At 40.3% G+C, this 17800-nt stretch overlaps 1 protein-coding gene across 1 annotated transcript in view; it reads right to left on the bottom strand.

Annotated features, from left to right (window-relative positions):
* prkcea (protein kinase C, epsilon a) overlaps positions 1-17599 on the bottom strand; it is a 35862-nt gene extending 18263 nt beyond the window's left edge. The window contains exon 1 of the mRNA XM_034106882.2: positions 16458-17599. Within this exon, the coding sequence (XP_033962773.1) occupies positions 16458-16802 (345 nt within the window). The 5' untranslated portion in view covers positions 16803-17599. The remainder of the gene's footprint in view (positions 1-16457) is intronic.
* Between the last annotated feature and the right edge of the window lie 201 nt (positions 17600-17800).

Genomic DNA, 17800 nt, shown 5'->3' on the forward strand with positions numbered 1-17800 from the left:
AGCAGGTACCAATAGCTTCCGATTGAGTAGCATGCAACCGAGCTTTAAAAACATTTAGTGGCACCAGATTGTTCAGTTTCCATTTAATTTGCAGACTATTCCAAGACAGAGGAGCTGCGCATCTAAAAGCTGTCTTCCCTAAGACAGTCCTAGCAGTTGGCACATTCAATAAAACCACAGCATTCGATCTCAGGCAGTAGCCACTTACAATTCTCCGAGAGATCAGGGAGCAGATATAAGATGGAAGTTTCCCTAACATGGCTTTGTATATAAAAATGTACCAGTGACTGAGCCTCCGTACAGTTAGCGAAAGCAAACCAGCCCTTGCATACAGGGTACAGTGATGGGTTAATGCTTTACAGTTTGTCACAAATCTTAAAGCATTAACCCATCACTGTACCCTGTATGCAAGGGCTGGTTTGCTCATCTATAGTGAGGGACCTACAGTAGGATAGAGGCCGGGTCTGATAGTTGAAAGAATACAGAGCTAACATTGGCCCTTTGTTCAAACCCACCTTTTAAATATTGAAAGCAGAGACAAAAAAACAAATAATTTAGAATTCAATACATATTATTTAAAGTATGAGGTCTTATTTTTAGAAAGTGGAATATGAGTATGTCAATTAAACTGATAAGGCCACAGCTGATTTAGTGTATGTTGCAGTCATTTTCTTACAGATTACAGAAGTGTAACATTAACCTTCTGCTGTTATCATTGTGGATATGGTGAACATATTAAACAGCAGCAATAAAACAAGTTAAGGGTTGTAAAATACAATGAAAAATAGTAAATACATTTAAAAATATCATATTCCCAACAGTCAAAGCAGCATTTTAGACAAAATGTCGTTGTGCTGAGATGAGTTTGCAGCCAACACATTTGCTGCTTTTTTTTTAGATCACCAGCGAGCCCAGTCCTCTCTGTCAGCCGACTGTGAAATAGTAAGATTTGATTTTTTGTGTTATACTCATGGGGGTGTTCAGAGTAGCCAACAACAACAAAGACTAGTTGTTGGAGGATGACTAAGGAGGGAATACCTGCGTTATAATCAAATATTCCTCATTAAACATGGCATTAATTACCAATTAATGAAAGCAAATGAAGTCACCATATTTATGTGTGTCAATCATTAAAGTTTGAAGATATTCATTACCAAACATAATAAATTACCCGTCGGAATGAGTTCTGTGTGTTTGAGCAGGTGCCATCGAAAATAAATACATTTTCCTGCTCAGACATTTCGAGATAAGCAAACATTCAATCTGTATACAGTACGCACAAGACTTATTCAACAAACAATGACATCACCCTCCCTTCAATACACAAGTACAGAGATTAGATAGAGTGCAACAGAGAGCGCTGGAGAGACATACGACACGGGAGGAGAGAGTGCAAGAGAGAGTGAGAAAGAGAGGTTTAAATCCTTCGTTAAGCTCTGGGACAGCAGCAGATCCTCTTATGCAACGGACACACACAGGAAGCAGCACACACACATACATGTCCATGCATTGCTGAGTATGAGACACAAACACCGCATAGGAACTATAACAATAGAATATAAATACTTATCGTCTACTCTACACAGTAAATCTGTATGCAAAAAAAAGCTACTGAAACACATCATATCAAATCAATTACATATGAAAGCCATACACAACATAAGTCACATTTACTATATGGTGAGATCAAGGTGTAATAAATATATTTAAAGTGTTGTATCAAGCCAGCTTTAAATGTTTTAACTGGCAGTTCTTACTGATCGAGATATTTGGAGGCAATTGCCATTTTTGCAATGGATGTTTTTCCATCACACGGGCGATTCTGTACCTTAGCCCTGAGGCAGAAGCTGAAAGTGGTGATTTAGATGACGGCTGTGGCCATGTTATATCACGCACACTGCATACAGCTCATGTAGAAACAGCAGCAAAGACACAAACTCATAGGAGAGGAATTCAGATCAGCACAACTCGGGAATCATCTGGTAGATCATATTGCATTTCAGCAGTTATCTCTAAAACACTGACTATCTGCAGGTTGAGAAAAACTATGCTGTGAATGTGTTTAGAAATTACAGTAATCTTTTGATTGAATACTTGTGGGTCCCTGAAAAATATCAAGGACTGATTGAAATGCAGCACAGCAACAGGGGATTCAACATGACTGTGGTGTGCTACACAAAGTACAATATATTTGTATTTGAAATCATCACTTTGAGCTTGATATAGTTAAATAAAGTCGAAGAAAGAGTATATAGCACATATGAGCATAAGCGCTGTATCAACCTTTTGTTGCATGTATAAAACATGACAACAGCATGGGATTTGTGACCTATAAATGCTGTTGCATTCTTGATGTCTACCCTTGAAAATGATATGCTAATCCCCAAATGTAACCTCTTGCATAACAGTGCATCTCAGCGGGGATTTCAGCTGAAAGATAGACTCAGAGTGATTTGGAACAGAGTGGAGCAAATGGACAACACCATCATTGATTTAGAGCTCGGGATACCGCGGTGGCATGCCAGCCAATAACTGAACTGTTCTCACATCACTCGTGTCTGGGCAACAGGCCGGTGTGGGGCCTTCAAGCTTGTATTTTCTATCCAAATCAATAACTACTACTACTCCACAGATATGTGTATTAGAAGTTGTATTAGGCCTTGCCAGAGTTACATTTTAATTTTTGGCAGAATGGGATATTTTCTACTGCATTTACAGGCTGTTGAAGTGTAAGTGATTTCAAAAATGTAATGTGAAATAAATCTATGTGACAAATATCTGACACTGATTTTAGCTATGCAGATATTTCTATGGAAACCGTTCTACTACAGTATAACTACACTGAACAAAAATATAAACGCAACACTTTTGTTTTTGCTCCCATTTTTCATGAGATGAACTCAAAGATCTAAAACATTTTCTGTATACACAAAATAACAATTTCTCTCAAATATTGTTCACAAATCTGAACAAATCTGTGATAGTGAGCACTTCTCCTTTGCTGAGATAATCCATCCCACCTCACAGGTGTGGCATATCAAGATGCTGATTAGATGATTATTGCACAGGTGTGCCTTAGGCTGGCCACAATAAAAGGCCACTCTGAAACGTTCATTTTTGCTTTATTGGGGGGGTCTGGAGGGGTCCGAAAACCAGTCAGTATCTGGTGTAAGGGGTAGGGTTAGGGTTAGGGTAATGTTGTGAATCGAGTGGCCTGTGTTCGTCGTCCATAACATACGCCTGCCCATACCATAACCCCACCACCATGGGCCATTCGATTCACAACATTACCCTAACCCTAACTCTACCCCTCACACCAGATACTGACTGGTTTTCGGACCCCCCCAATAAAGCAAAAATGCACGTTTCAGAGTGGCCTTTTATTGTGGCCAGCCTAAGGCACACCTGTGCAATAATCATGCTGTCTAATCAGCATCGTGATATGCCACACCTGTGAGGTGGGATGGATTATCTCGGCAAAGGAGAAGTGCTCACTATCACAGATATTTTCAGATTTGTGAACAATATTTGAGAGAAATGGTTATTTTGTGTATATAGAAAATGTTTTAGATCTTTGAGTTCATCTCATGAAAGATGGGAGCAAAAACAAAAGTTTTGCGTTTATATTTTTGTTCAGTGTATGTATCCTAGCAACAGACAGTCCTACGGTTGCACTGCTGCCTTGTTTTGGTGGGAGCTAGTAAAATACTGTAGCTCATAACAGAACTGCTCAAAAGTAAAGTACAAGCGTACAAGGGAGTGTTCGATGACTTAGAAATGGCTGGTACCTATTTATTTGTATTATTTAATATTTAATTGTAAGAGGAACTGGCTGAATCTACAGGAGAAAATTTAAGTATGTTGTGGTAAAAAACTAGAAGAGTGCTGCTGTCAAACTTTAAAGAAGGTTAACACTTACTAACATAAATTACAACTATAGAGACAGGGTGGCTTCTCATTAGCATCTCAACATGGTGGTTTATACCATAAGAACTGAAACGTATAGAAGAAGAAGCACAGAGAGTGCTAGTTACACTAATGATGGTTTCTTTCCATGTTTGTGTCTTGAAAAGCCGAACCAGTGAGCAAAAATTCAATACAAACTGTTATTTTACTGGCCACCTCAATTGAAACCTGTTTTAGTTGTTCTGGTTCCAGCATAGTACGTTCTGGCTCAATGGCAGCATCGTTAACGTTATAAGTCACACCTGTGCTGTTCCTGCTCTGACAAGTCACCATGTCTGCCGTGAGAAAGCTCTACGGTCTCAGATTTCTGAGATTGTAAGCTCATCTGTCTCTGTTTGATCATTCACAAACCATTTAACTACATAAACCCAACCCTTCAGCCGGTAATTCAGGATAAAGCAAACACTAATACACATGTAGTATTTTGAATGAACCTCCCTCAGGCATTTTAATGTAATAAAGTCAACAATGGGTTGTACTGGGGCATCAATTAGTTTAATTATAGGATGAGATAATACGATTTTAAAAGTTGAGCAATGTGACATTACATTGCTATTCCGTATTGCTGCACTTGACTATTTATTAATAATAAATCAAATGACTGTTATAATTGATATGCAAAAGGAAGCTTTTTGTGATGAACCAGAAGACTCTTCAGTTCCCCTCAGCTATGCCCAGCGTTTTAGCACCTTTTAACTCATGTTTTGTTTTTCCCCCGTTTCTGCTATTGTATGTTTTTTTATGAAAAAGCACTAAAACCCATTGTACCCTGCCTGCCCTGAACCAGACAGATACAACTGGTTGGCTTAACGCTGCATTTACTGTAGCAGCTAAAGAGCCAGATATTTCTTCATAAGTTGGTGGAGACCAAAAACAGATCTAAAAGAAAAGTGAATATTTGACTTCTATTCATCAATTGATAATGTTTCTGTATAAGTAAATGAAAGTCAACTGTTGGCTTACAGTTGGCTGGCAACTTTGGACAACATTGGTGATAATATTGGATTAAAATACTATTGATGTGAGGAAAACCTTGATTTGTAAGGTTTATAATTCCACAGAAAACCCACCACTGACTTGGTAAGTTATAATATATATATAATAAACTGTTTTACAATGAGACACAATTTCCCAGAGACCAAAATCGATCTAATTTAAAATGACATAAAACTGAGAAGCTAGACCATTTTGTTTGATAAGTGGCTAAAAAACAATATCTAATCCTTAATATTATGGATATACTGTATGTTCTATCACAGAATAATGGATTAAATGTCTTATAGTATTAGACATTACATTAAGCTGACGCTTTTAACCAAAGCGACTTACAATAAGTGCATTCGACCAAGAAGATACAAACTTGAAGAAAACAGAATCATATAAGTACATCAGGTTTCATAGAGCTAAAACATTTCAAGTGCTACTCAACTGGCTTTAGATAAGCCAGTCCTTTATTAGTATACAAGTGCTTTGATAGTAATTGTATTGCTCGAAGTGGAGTCGAAAGAGATGAGTTTTCAGTCTGCGCCGGAAGATGTGTAGGCTATCTGCTGTCCTGATGTCAAGGGGGAGCTCATTCCACCATTTTGGAGCCAGGATAGCAAACCCAGCAATAACAGAATGACAACGATAGAAGATTCTATCCAAATCAGCACCCTTAAATGAACCATAACGTGACTTGGATTTAACCAACCTGCTGTACAGACACACACATGCACTTTCCCCACCCAGACAACAAAAAGATGGGAGGAGAGAAAGCTGCAGCATCTAGTTCACCTCATTAATCCAGTTAGTCCAATTAGGACACTGTAACAGCCAGAGAGACTGATCACTTCACAAACAATCTCTCACACACACATACTGGAAGCTGAGTGAGCCTGAGGATTTTAAAATGGACTTTGAAGGGAGGTTAGCATTAAACACACATACAGGCTTAACCGTCTTGTGTTGGTCCCATCGTCACACGTTCACACACACACACACACACACACACACACACACACACACACACACACACACACACACACCACACACACACACACACACCACACACACACACACACACACACACACACACACACACACACACACACACACACACACACACACACACACACACACACACACACACACACACACACACACACACACACACACACACACCATATGCAGCAGCACAGAGAAGCACTCAACCAAGCAGACAGGGCACTCAAAGCTTTCATTATATCAATACTGTGGAGCTAACCCCCTCCCACTTTCCATCCAGCCAGCTCGCTATCTCTGTCCAAGCAGACAGCTCTCTCTGTCTCTCTCTCAGGAGCTTTTAGTCTCAGTGACAGCCTCCCACATCCATCTGTCAAATAACACATTTCGGCTTTGAGAGAGCTCGACCAAATTCACACAAAAAAACTGTGTGTCTGTGTTTGCCCTTCTTTCGATAACTCAGCAGTGCGCAAGCGTGTCGGCGCACACACACACACACACACACACACACACACACACACACAGGCGGCCCATGCTGAGTGAGACAGCATGAGAGTCATGCATCTTTAATGTAACATCACAGACAGCTAATAATGTAAGAGGAGCTGAGCTGGGAGGTGGGAGTAAAGGGGGGAAAATGGGGGAGATTCCACAAAGGCCTCCCTCCTTCTGTGAGTGACTGGTCCAACAGTCCAGTAGCTGGACAGAAGGATAATTTGATTTAGGAGAATGGACTTTCCCGATGAAATCACGCTGTCTGTGCTCAGACGTCTTAGAGCTCACACACATCCAACACGAGTGTGTGATATCCAGATGGACTGGCAGACGGCTTGTTGAGTAGCCTCTGTGGATCAGACAGTCAACGTTTTTTGAATCGTCTAAATGAAAATATTCCTCCTGAAGACTCAAGTCGCAGGAGAAATCCCTGTTTCTAAGCATACAGTGAACCAATTGCAAAACTTTTTATAATAAATTAATCTCTAGGGCTGGGGTGTGATGATCGAACAACCTGAATCAAAGCATATATTTAATGATCAACAATCATTATCTCGATGAAAAGTGATAACATTCCATCATCAGATATGCTTTTATTTAGAAGAATCCCATGGCACATGTTTTTTGTCCAGGCGCACCTCTTGCTAAAAATTCAAACAGTACTAGCGGTGTTAACAAGCGGTGCGAGTGGTTTCATGTGACGAGAGTGCGGTCAATCCAGAGAGAGAGACCGAGGGTGTGTGTGACAGTGAGTAGCAGTAACATTATACTGGAGCTGTGTGTTTCAGTGAGGTGTGTGTATAGTTTCTTTGTTGGGGGATAATTGCTACAACTCCTCAAGACTCAAGCAACGATCATGTATCTTTCGTTAGCGACAACTCCATGGATAACATCTCATCTTATTCATAAATGTATCTTTCTGGACATTTAAAAATAGACACACTCATGGGGTCACAGTAGGACCTGCTGTCACAAAACTCTCAAATATCCTCCAATTTCTACCCTTCCACATGCATTAAACATCCACAAACACACACACTTCTGCCCACTGATGCCAAACCAGGTCAACCTATGGGGGGGGGGGGGGTGTGTGTGTGTGTGTGTGTGTGTGTGTGTATTGTCACAGTGGCAACAGTGCATCTTAAATCCAGTGTGTCCTACTTAACCAGCAGGTCAGTGAGGGGTGGAGCCTGTGATGTCATGCAACCTGCCATGCTAAGGGAAAAAGAGAGAGGGCTGATGACAATATGGCTGTGACCTCAATGAGCAGGGACATGTCTTGGGAGAGGATTGCAACTCACTGCCACCACTCATACAAAGGTACAATGGTAAAATGCCGTAATGGATGACATTATTAACTGAATACCAAAAATAAGGTAAAGTCTCTGTGAAATGAGAAAGTAGTTAAGTTCATCCACCCATATTGGCAAAAAGCTTTGAGACTTTAGCTGGTGGGCTAACAACAGCTAACACACTAGCAATCCGGTATTTAGCTAGTCAGTCACAATATTTTCTCGGTACTTACTAGTACTAGTTCAAATCATTTGAAGAGTTATAAAAACCCCTTTGAGTTCATTATTGACAGACGTAACTGGACAATGAGCTCAGTATATAGAAAGAAACAGTCATACCATTGTCTACCGTCTCATTACTGCCTGCAGAGCAAAACTCTATTGTGTAGCAGTTTATACTCTGACAGGCTCGATCACAAAGCTATAAGATATGCTACTTTCTTCCAAAGATTAACTTGATGCAAAAAGTTTGTACATTTTTACTCCACACCCCTGAAATTAACGTCATATCATACTGTCATATTGCAGCCAATGGGGGAACAAATCATGTCAACTTCCTGGATATATTCAGAGTCAGGATTTTTGATAGCTACAATATGTAATGCAAAGAAAAACGACGTAGGTGTCAAGAAATATTGGGAGAAGTGCTGCAAAGCGATTAACACAGACATAGATTTCGCTATTTTCGTTAAGGGGCGTTCAACTTTTTGATACTGTCACTTATTAACACATCTCAAAGATTGAAATAAAAATATAGGCCTCAGATCTGCAATGACAACTGGAAGACTTTCACTGTAGGCTCAGACAATTACATTAAAACATTGAACAGTGTGAACCGTTTTAAAATAGGAATGGTGACTGGTCTCTTCGTGTAGTCCTTCATTTATTAATCCTGGCGGCTGTAAGTATGAGCATGTGAGAGTGTGTTGATGCCAAGATTCAAACAGGCTGGCTGACATCTGACGTGGTCCGTGTCCCGGTGAGGAAACGTTACACTGTGAGGTCATCTTGTCTTAGAAGCTCCTGGCAGCCTCCAGCTTGATATATGTACATGTACACACCGCCTATTTCCTCACCTCCTCTTCTACTTTCTCTCCTTCATCACCATTTTCCTGCTATTATATCTCTGTATTTTACTTGGTTGAAGACTTTTACACTTTTATAAAGCTACCTGGAATAGTTTTAATGGTTTTTAAACCAGAAATAGAGAAGAAAACAGCCCGTTTTAAATATTATCAGCTAATAATAATGTATTAATTGAACCAAAATGTTTAGTATATTATAACACTAATCCTGTTTTGAGGTAGCATTCAGCATACACTTTGCAGTTGTGTGATAACAGTCCAACTACAATGCTGGAGAAATGTAATCTGTGAAAAGCAACCTGATCTCACCAGAATGCGTGACTCCACCACGACTCCTTAACACCACAATGCGTGGTGGAGTCACGAACTTTGTTACATTTACGTGTCGGCACCACGCAAACAACCCCAATGTAAAGTGAATGAGGCTCTTTTGTCGTGGTGCACACACGCATTTCTACAACGTCCCGCAGTGAACTTTTATTCTATAAAACGTTTTTTTAAATCTACTTTATAGCTTGTAGTAACTCACGGGAGGCTTCTTTTATTTTATTTGTATTCATAATAATTTTTATTTTTCGTCAGAATGTAAAAATTACATTAGTTACGAATTTGTGTTCTCAAAAAACAGTGCATTGTGTGTAATACAACTGTGATTTTTATTAAATTAGTTAGTTTTTAAGGAAGGCCAGAGCTTCAGCTGTGTCAAATAGATTGTTCCCTTTAGTTAACGTTATTTAAAAGATAATGATCATGTCCCCTGTATTGTATTACGAGCGTCCATTCCCATTGGATAACGGAGAATTGTACACCCGGAAGTAAGTATTCTCCTTACTGTCGATTGATTTTACAGTGATATCTGCACTACTCATCGACTAAAAAACACCAGATTATCCTTTTTAATTACACAACATTGATTGGTTTGAATTGTGTGCAATGCTTTTGTATTTTCCCCCTTCGATTCGGAGAAACAAAGATTTTTTCGGAGTTTTTGGATGGCAGAAGACACTACACTACCCAGAATCCTCAGCTATCGGGACTACACCATGTGCTTAGCTTGACAAACCCCGTGATCAGTCCTCAACCTCTGTGATTGGATGTTGGAGTGGCAGTGTGCGAAGTTTACACAGAGCGTCAAAAAGGATTTTTACATTCTGACGAAAAATAAAAATTATTATGAATACAAATAAAATAAAAGAAGCCTCCCGTGAGTTACTACAAGCTATAAAGTAGATTTAAAAAAACGTTTTATAGAATAAAAGTTCACTGCGGGACGTTGTAGAAATGCGTGTGTGCACCACGACAAAGGAGCCTCATTCACTTTACATTGGGGTTGTTTGCGTGGTGCCGACACGTAAATGTAACAAAGTTCGTGACTCCACCACGCATTGTGGTGTTAAGGAGTCGTGGTGGAGTCACGCATTCTGGTGAGATCAGGTTGGTGAAAAGTCATTTGTGTTATCACGACAATAAAAGTGAATGACTAGATAATAAATAGCTAACAAGCTTTCAAAATGTTTTTATCCTGCTATTTAACACATTCAAATGTATCTCTGGGAAATCTTGATAGTAGATAGCAACAAGTATGTGTTGTATATAAGACATACCAGCATTATATTTGTATTACTCAGATGCACATATTAGAATAAACAGCAGATGATATGGGAAGAGGGATACTTACTCTTGTATCATGGTGTATGGTTGTGAAGATTTTTCGAAAATAGAATTTGGTCCACATTGTGGAGATGATTCAGTTGCTAACAGAAAATTAAAACAACAATAATGTAAACGTTTTAAGAGTAGGAGCAACAAACCTAATAACAGTTATGTCCCAAAGATGTCATGCTGTAATTTAATATAAAATATAATTTAACTTCCCCTCATTTTTAAGATCATATCCTATGAAAAACTAAGATAACTTAATTGTGGATTTTTCATGCTATATATATATATATATATATTTATTTAACACACAATAGTTCACATCCCATTTGGTCATAATACCACATTTAAGTAATTGGCTGCATTGTGAACGTAAGCTTGTGTGTGACAGCGGCCATATATAACCTTTTTATCTAAACAGCTTGTTTAGAAAAGTAAAATCAACAATAGTGTAATCATCCTTTGCATCTCTCTGCCACAGCCATACCATAGTTACCTCAGGAATGCACACGCTGGGTTTTGTTTACAGCGGTATGCGGCTCACCTCTAGCCTAGCTGATGAAAGGCAATATTATTTATATAAAACATTTCACTACAAGTGAAGTCAATGTGCTTTTTACAAAAGGTGGAGTACATATTACAGCTAGTGTGTGGATTAAAGTCATAACTTACATAGAAGGTGTGCTGTGTGAGGGCTATAGGGTTGTAGCCCCACATGGAAGTGAAAGCAGTGCTCTGTTCATTTCAATGTGAAAGAGCAATACAATTGTTCTGTCACTTACATTAATAAATAATTGTAATAATCATGATCAAAATACTAATAATGATAATTTTGGCCACAATGGTGCAGAATAATGTGTATTGAGTGACATACAATGTAGTTATTTTTCATTTAGTTGTAGCTAGATTTGAATGAAATGGTATTTGAAAATGCCACTTTGAAAGTCATGGAAACGTTTGGATAATGAAAAGATGTGCAAGTAAAGTTTTGATATTGTAAGAGGTAAATAATTCCAGTATAATGGTAACTATTCTATAATCCCTATATTTAATATAGACACACATTAGTGCTGGGGTTAGACCTGGGCATCATCACAAGCTCTAGAGTTATTAAAAAAAAGTCCATATACCGGTGTGAAAGGTATGGAAAGGGATTTCAAAATATCACGAAAAATATTGTGTATTGCAATATGGCCTTAAAATATCTAGATATTACGTTTAGGCCATAAAGCCCAGCACTACATGCAGCACAAAGAATCCAACTTTAAATGCCATGATTTGTTTTTTAAAAGTCTGCTTTCTCAAAAAACAAAGCACTTTTCTACTCCATTTTCCCTTTTCTTACCCCTGCCCAACTCCCCCATCTCCCCCAACTCTCACCTACCCATCTCGCTTTCGCTAGTGTTTCTGTGGGTGAGAGGCTGTCACCAAGGGGACGGGCTGTCATTGTCGCCATGGGGATGGGCTCCACAGAGCATCTCAATTACTGAATGGGACAATTAATAAGCATCAAAGCCTGGTTAATATTTCACCGGCGGCACAGGGCGGCAGCCTGGCCCACCAACCCAGTCTCACAAAAAAACGTGTAATAACTACGTTGGTCCACAACGTAGGACGTAGTATTTCTACAAAAACGCCTCTGAAATTGTAAGATCCCTACGTTTTTTTTCACCATTCATTCCAATGGCTGGCGTCTATGTCACGCGATCTTCATATTTCTCCCTGCAGAAAAAAAAAAACATGGCCGAACTTCGTTTTATCCTCGGTGTAAAATGCCTATTTAAAGTTACTTTGGCCATTAAAATTCGTTTTGATGTCATTTGATGCGATGGACCCGTTCAAATCCAGTTTGGGACAGTCTGCCGTGGTTCCATCCCATTTCAAGTGCTGTTCGACGCTCTGCACACTCTCCAATCACAGAGCTTGAGGACTATCACGGGGTTTGTCAAGCGAAGCGGAGAGAATACTTACTTCCGGGTGTAATATTCTGTAAAGCAAATGAGCTGCTCCGACCCTCGGTCCTGACAAACTCCAACTTGTGTTTATTAATCAAACAAATAAATAAACACAAGGATAATTATGTGTTATTGTTGAGTAAATTGAGAATTGCACAGGGGAAAATAACGTATCTATTGTGGTGATTGACATTATTCACCCACGGATCTATGGGTTAGGGTATTGTTCTGCACGGACATTTTAGTGAGCCGGACTTCCTGTCTCCGCCGGTCTTTGCTTCCCGGGCATGAAGCTGTTTACATGTGTTTTGAGATGCTAAATAAAAGTCTAGCTTGTACTTTTGATACCCCGCCTCCGACTCCCATCTCTCGGCACCACACTATGCCACAATTTTAGATGCGGATTTTGTTAAACTAATACGTTTGCGCTGTGGACCAACACTATACATTGACGGGGAAGGGGGTAGCAATAAAGATAACGCCATTAAACAGTTACACAACATAACATAAATAATATTGATAGCAGCATCCCTAGCAACCACCTTGGTAACAATGAAAACGTTGTATAGACACAATTTCTTGAAGTAATCTTCGTAATAACTAGCAAACTAAAGATCATGTACATCCACTGCACACATAATCTGAAATAACAACTCATATTTCTCGCATCAAATGACATCAAAAGGCATTTTAATCGCCAAACTAACCTTAAAATAGGCATTTTCCACCGAGAATAAAACGAATGTCGGCCATGTTTTTTTTTTCTGCAGGGAGAAATGTGAAGATCACGTGACAAAGACGCCAGCCATTGGAATGAATGGTGAACAAAAACGTAGGGATCTTACAATTTCAGAGGCGTTTTTGTAGAAATACTACGTCCTACGCTGTGGACCAACGTAGTTATTACACGTTTTTTTATGAGACTGGGTTGGGCACACAGCGCTCGGGTCCACAGGAGATGTATCATGGAGATGTGGTGGAAGACAAAAGAGAGCAGGCTCAGATGAGTGAAGCAGCAGAAGGGCAGAGGAAGTGAGAAAGATGGAGCTGAGGCACACAAGCTACGGTGTTCATCTTAAAAGGCAGGAAGTGTGTTATCTAATATGAGGTTATGGCATCATACTGGGGAATTGTATTCTATTTTTCAAAAATCATTCTAATAGTACATTTGGTGCAATACGGACCACATTCCTTTCTTAGTTCTAGTGTGTGTTTGTGTGTATATATTTTTTGTATACATTTCATACATATTTATATAATTGTATTTTAGTATTACAATGTATAATAATATTTGTATACTATTCGTTGTATTTATTTTGTACATTTGTTAGCTCACATTCAATTAATAGGGCTGGTATGCGTCTATTCATGACTATACACATTACCTGGATTATTTATACAACAGGTCTTTCATTTTGAAAATGACCCTAATAACTAGTAAGACTCTTACTGATCGATTCATACATTTCATATACATGCAACTTATGTATGTTGGTGTACATAGCCCTAAAGTCCCGTGAGACTGGGTGGTAAAACCTTAACATTTTTCGATGCCAGCAATAGTCTCTTTTTATTTTCAAATCTTATTTTGACACAAATATTTAAAATAATTAGGAGAAAAACTATACGACTCAGACAACCGAATACCTTTTGTCACCGTTTTTCAGTTGAGTCTTAACTTAACATCTGTCCCCGGAGAGTACCGAAGAGTGAATGGCATTAGGATCATCAGGAGGGAGCCGATGAAACGGGACGAGGGGGGTGAAAGGACGATGAGAGGGGAATCTCTGTTTGAGAGGGGAGGATGAGGAACAGAAGTAATGGAGTAATGAAGGGAGGACACAGGGGATGTGGGAGGAGGGGCTGTGTCGCTGTGAGGCAGATGTATTGGCGAGCCGGCAGCTGATCAATGGGATGTGGTCAATCACCAGAGTGATCCATATGCTCTGACCTTACTCTGATGGCGGAGAGAGAGAGTGCGTGTATGTGTGCGTCAATTTATATGCCAATGTATACCAATAGAGTGAAGCATTACATAACTTGAAATCAATGTAACCCCTCCTAATGATCCATATTGTCTATACTTATTCATTATAATAGTGTATTAACTTTACACAGTATTGCAGAATGTAAATATGCTACCCAAGGAATCAAATGTGAAATTGATGATTCAAATTACGTCATGGTTATCTAGCTGAGAAAGCAAAACTAAGACTTCTCAACCAAAAATGTGCTGAAAACATTCAATTTTGACAAAAATAAAATAGCAATAATGCAGATCTGTAATAAGTACAGCTAATCAAACACTATTATATATATACAACAAATTGGCTGCCTGAAAAAAGGAACAACTAACTTTGGTGAAAATAGTTGTGTATGTATTTTGTAGGTATTGAGCTAAAAGCAAAACAACACATTCAGTTGTTTAAATTGCGTGAACTCAGCTCCCAGAATGCTTTTCCTTCATCAGCCTTTCATCTAACCTAAAGCGAGACGAGATAAAAACAAAGTGTAGAAGTGGAACAAGATCACATGTTTAACTGGAAACAAATGTGGCAGACCCCAAACAAACAGCTCTTTATCTCCCTTACATACAGATCTACATGTGGCAGTTCAACATCACAGTCCCCGATGCAAACGAGATAACTGACAAGAAACCGTAATGATTCAAAAATAATTTCACCCTCTAGAGAGTGAGCTGCAAATTATAAGTAATGTAAACCCAAACTAACTCTGCCATAGCTCCGCAGAGGAAAAATTGGACTATGACTTTGTCTAAGAACACACTGCTGCTGCTGCCAAAGAAAGTGCCAAGAGAAATCCGACAAAGATTTAAGAGAGTTAGAGGAGAACATCTTTGATTAAAGGTAATGTGAGCCGTTTCTATGACTTGATGGCCTGACCTGAAGAGCGGCAACGATAAGTCAACCAAACGATCAGTGTTGACAACTCTTTTTATTATTGTTTAATCCAAAAAGGTAATTGTCATGCAATAATGCTTTTATGTATGTAATATGTTAAAATATTATTTGGAGGTTTGTTACTTTCAAAACATGTCAATTGAAGATATCACCTTCTGAGAAACCAGAATGTTCACTATTCTGTTGACATTTGATACACCAGATAAATAATCGATGAATCTTTCAAATAATCAACAGATGATTTGTTTATTAGTATTATTATTAGTTCCATGCAGTGGAGTAGCTGCTACATTTGGGGAAAAGACAGTAATGGTATCTTTGATCAGTAATCTGTAGACCTGAGATGAAGGATCAGTATATTTACCGGGAAAAGACAAAAGTTAGATCAGTGCATCAGTGCAGCAGCAGCCCCCCAAAGGTGCTCACTGGAGTAGTTATTCTAGGAGGCTCTGGTGAAGGGGTGTGTGTAGATGAATGTGTTTTGTGAAGCAGCAAATGAACAAAGTAGACAATTTACTGGATGAATAGGTTATAGAACTTGGCTGATGAAAACGTGTGAATCCTGTGGCGAAAGGGCCACACGGAAAACTGTTGCCTACAGTTTGCATTTTCTGCCCGATGCCTTCAAGTAACCACAAGCACCACATCACATGTGCAATGCAAACAAAATAATTCATGTTTCAGAGAATATGAAGGTTTTTTAAACTGCGGCTCCTGTAGGTTGAGGGTCTGGGGTCTGTTAGGGTTGTCCTTGCCTAAAGAAATTCCGATCGACTTCTACTCATATGATTATGTAGCCAAATTAAATTGTATATTCAAACGTCAGATGAGTATACTTGAGGTTCACCACAAATGAACATACCAAAGCAACATGTTAATTATTGTGTTCACCAGAGATGTGCTAATAAGTGTTTTGAAATAAATAATTCAGCATGAAAAATGACTGATAGGGGATGTAAAGTAGGCAGACCGACAGTTATCAAATTTGGTTTCACCTAAACAAGCACACATTTACCAACATGCAAACCTGTGGCTTTCGGGACCCTGAAGACTACTTCAGCAATGCTCTGTGGGTAACTGAGTCAAACATCTAACACATACCCAGTCCTCGTAGTGCCTAGTCCCGTTCTGCAGCAGGTCTTCCAACTGGATGGTGCAATTGGCCACAAAGTCATCATATCCAATGGGTGCATCATGGAAGACAGACAGCTCCAGACTCCTTCCCTCACGGACCTCAGTGCAGAACTCCTGGTGCCAGGCGGGGCTGTTGGTCTTGGTCCTAGTGGCGGTCTGGCCCAGCCGGGTATGGTCCAGATTCAGGGCCAGGTAAGGATCCAGCAGGAAGGAGCCGCTCTTACCCACAGCGTGACGCAGGGCCCAAGGTGTGGGCTTCAGATCCACTGCCTCACACACTCGCACCTTCAACAGGCCACTGAAGACAGGCATGGCTGCTGGGATGTGTGTGTGTGTGCGTAGTGTATATATAAGAGGATGCGTGTGTGTGTGTTCCTGTAGTGTTTCCTTCCAATAAGCGGGGTCACTGCACAGTCCTGCTACATCCCATAATGCCGCTGGTTCCTTGGACTCTCACTCTAGTACAGCCACATCCCAGACCTGTTTTATCCACACACAAACACTTACAGTCCAGCTGATCTCTAATGGGCTGAATAACGCAGTAACAACGCAGACACACACCCTTCAGAGGTCGCTTGCTGAACACTCTCCCACCCGAGCAGCTGCCTTGTCTGTTTATGGTCGGTCCCGTGCGCCACACAAGATTCACAGCGGAAACAGGCCGAGATATAAAACGACAGAAAGGGCGAAAGCGGGTTAACGAGCTCCGGTTGGGTTCACGTGAAGCCCCCGAGCGTGCCCACGGTCCGTGTGTCTCTCCCGGGTCAGGGTGGGAGAGAGCGCGAGCAGCCGCGCCTAGCCATCCGGGATTGGTGCTCCGTCCTCCAGCCCCTCGCTCGCTCTTCTCTGGGATAATCTCCTTGCTTCGACCTGACGGTACCGCGATATTTGCGCGTACTCTCGGAAAACAATGCCTTATTGCCCCCTCAATGCAGTATTTGTCGGGCTCACGAGCACCCCAAATACATCACGGTGCTCTGCTCGCGTTCGTTTTTTCCTCTCTTCAGTGCCTGCGCGCGCCCCCTGTTTCCCGTCGCCTCTCTCTCATGAATCCGTGAGTGAGCGCGAGCTGCAGGAAATGCGCAAAACGCGTCACCCCCGCTGCCGAGCTCTTGCGCCGGATAAGAGGAAAAGAAGAGAGAGAGAGAGAGAGAGAGAGAGAGAGAGAGAGAGAGAGAGAGAGAGAGAGAGAGAGAGAGAGAGATAGAGAGAGAGAGAGAGAGGAGAGAGAGAGAGAAGAGAGAGAGAGAGAGAGCGCGTGCGTGCGTGCGTGCGTGTGTGGAAAGAAGAGGTGTTTTCTAAACGAAACA

This window comes from Pseudochaenichthys georgianus, chromosome 19 (genome assembly GCF_902827115.2).
Source record: "Pseudochaenichthys georgianus chromosome 19, fPseGeo1.2, whole genome shotgun sequence".
Classification (NCBI taxonomy): Eukaryota; Metazoa; Chordata; class Actinopteri; order Perciformes; family Channichthyidae; genus Pseudochaenichthys; species Pseudochaenichthys georgianus.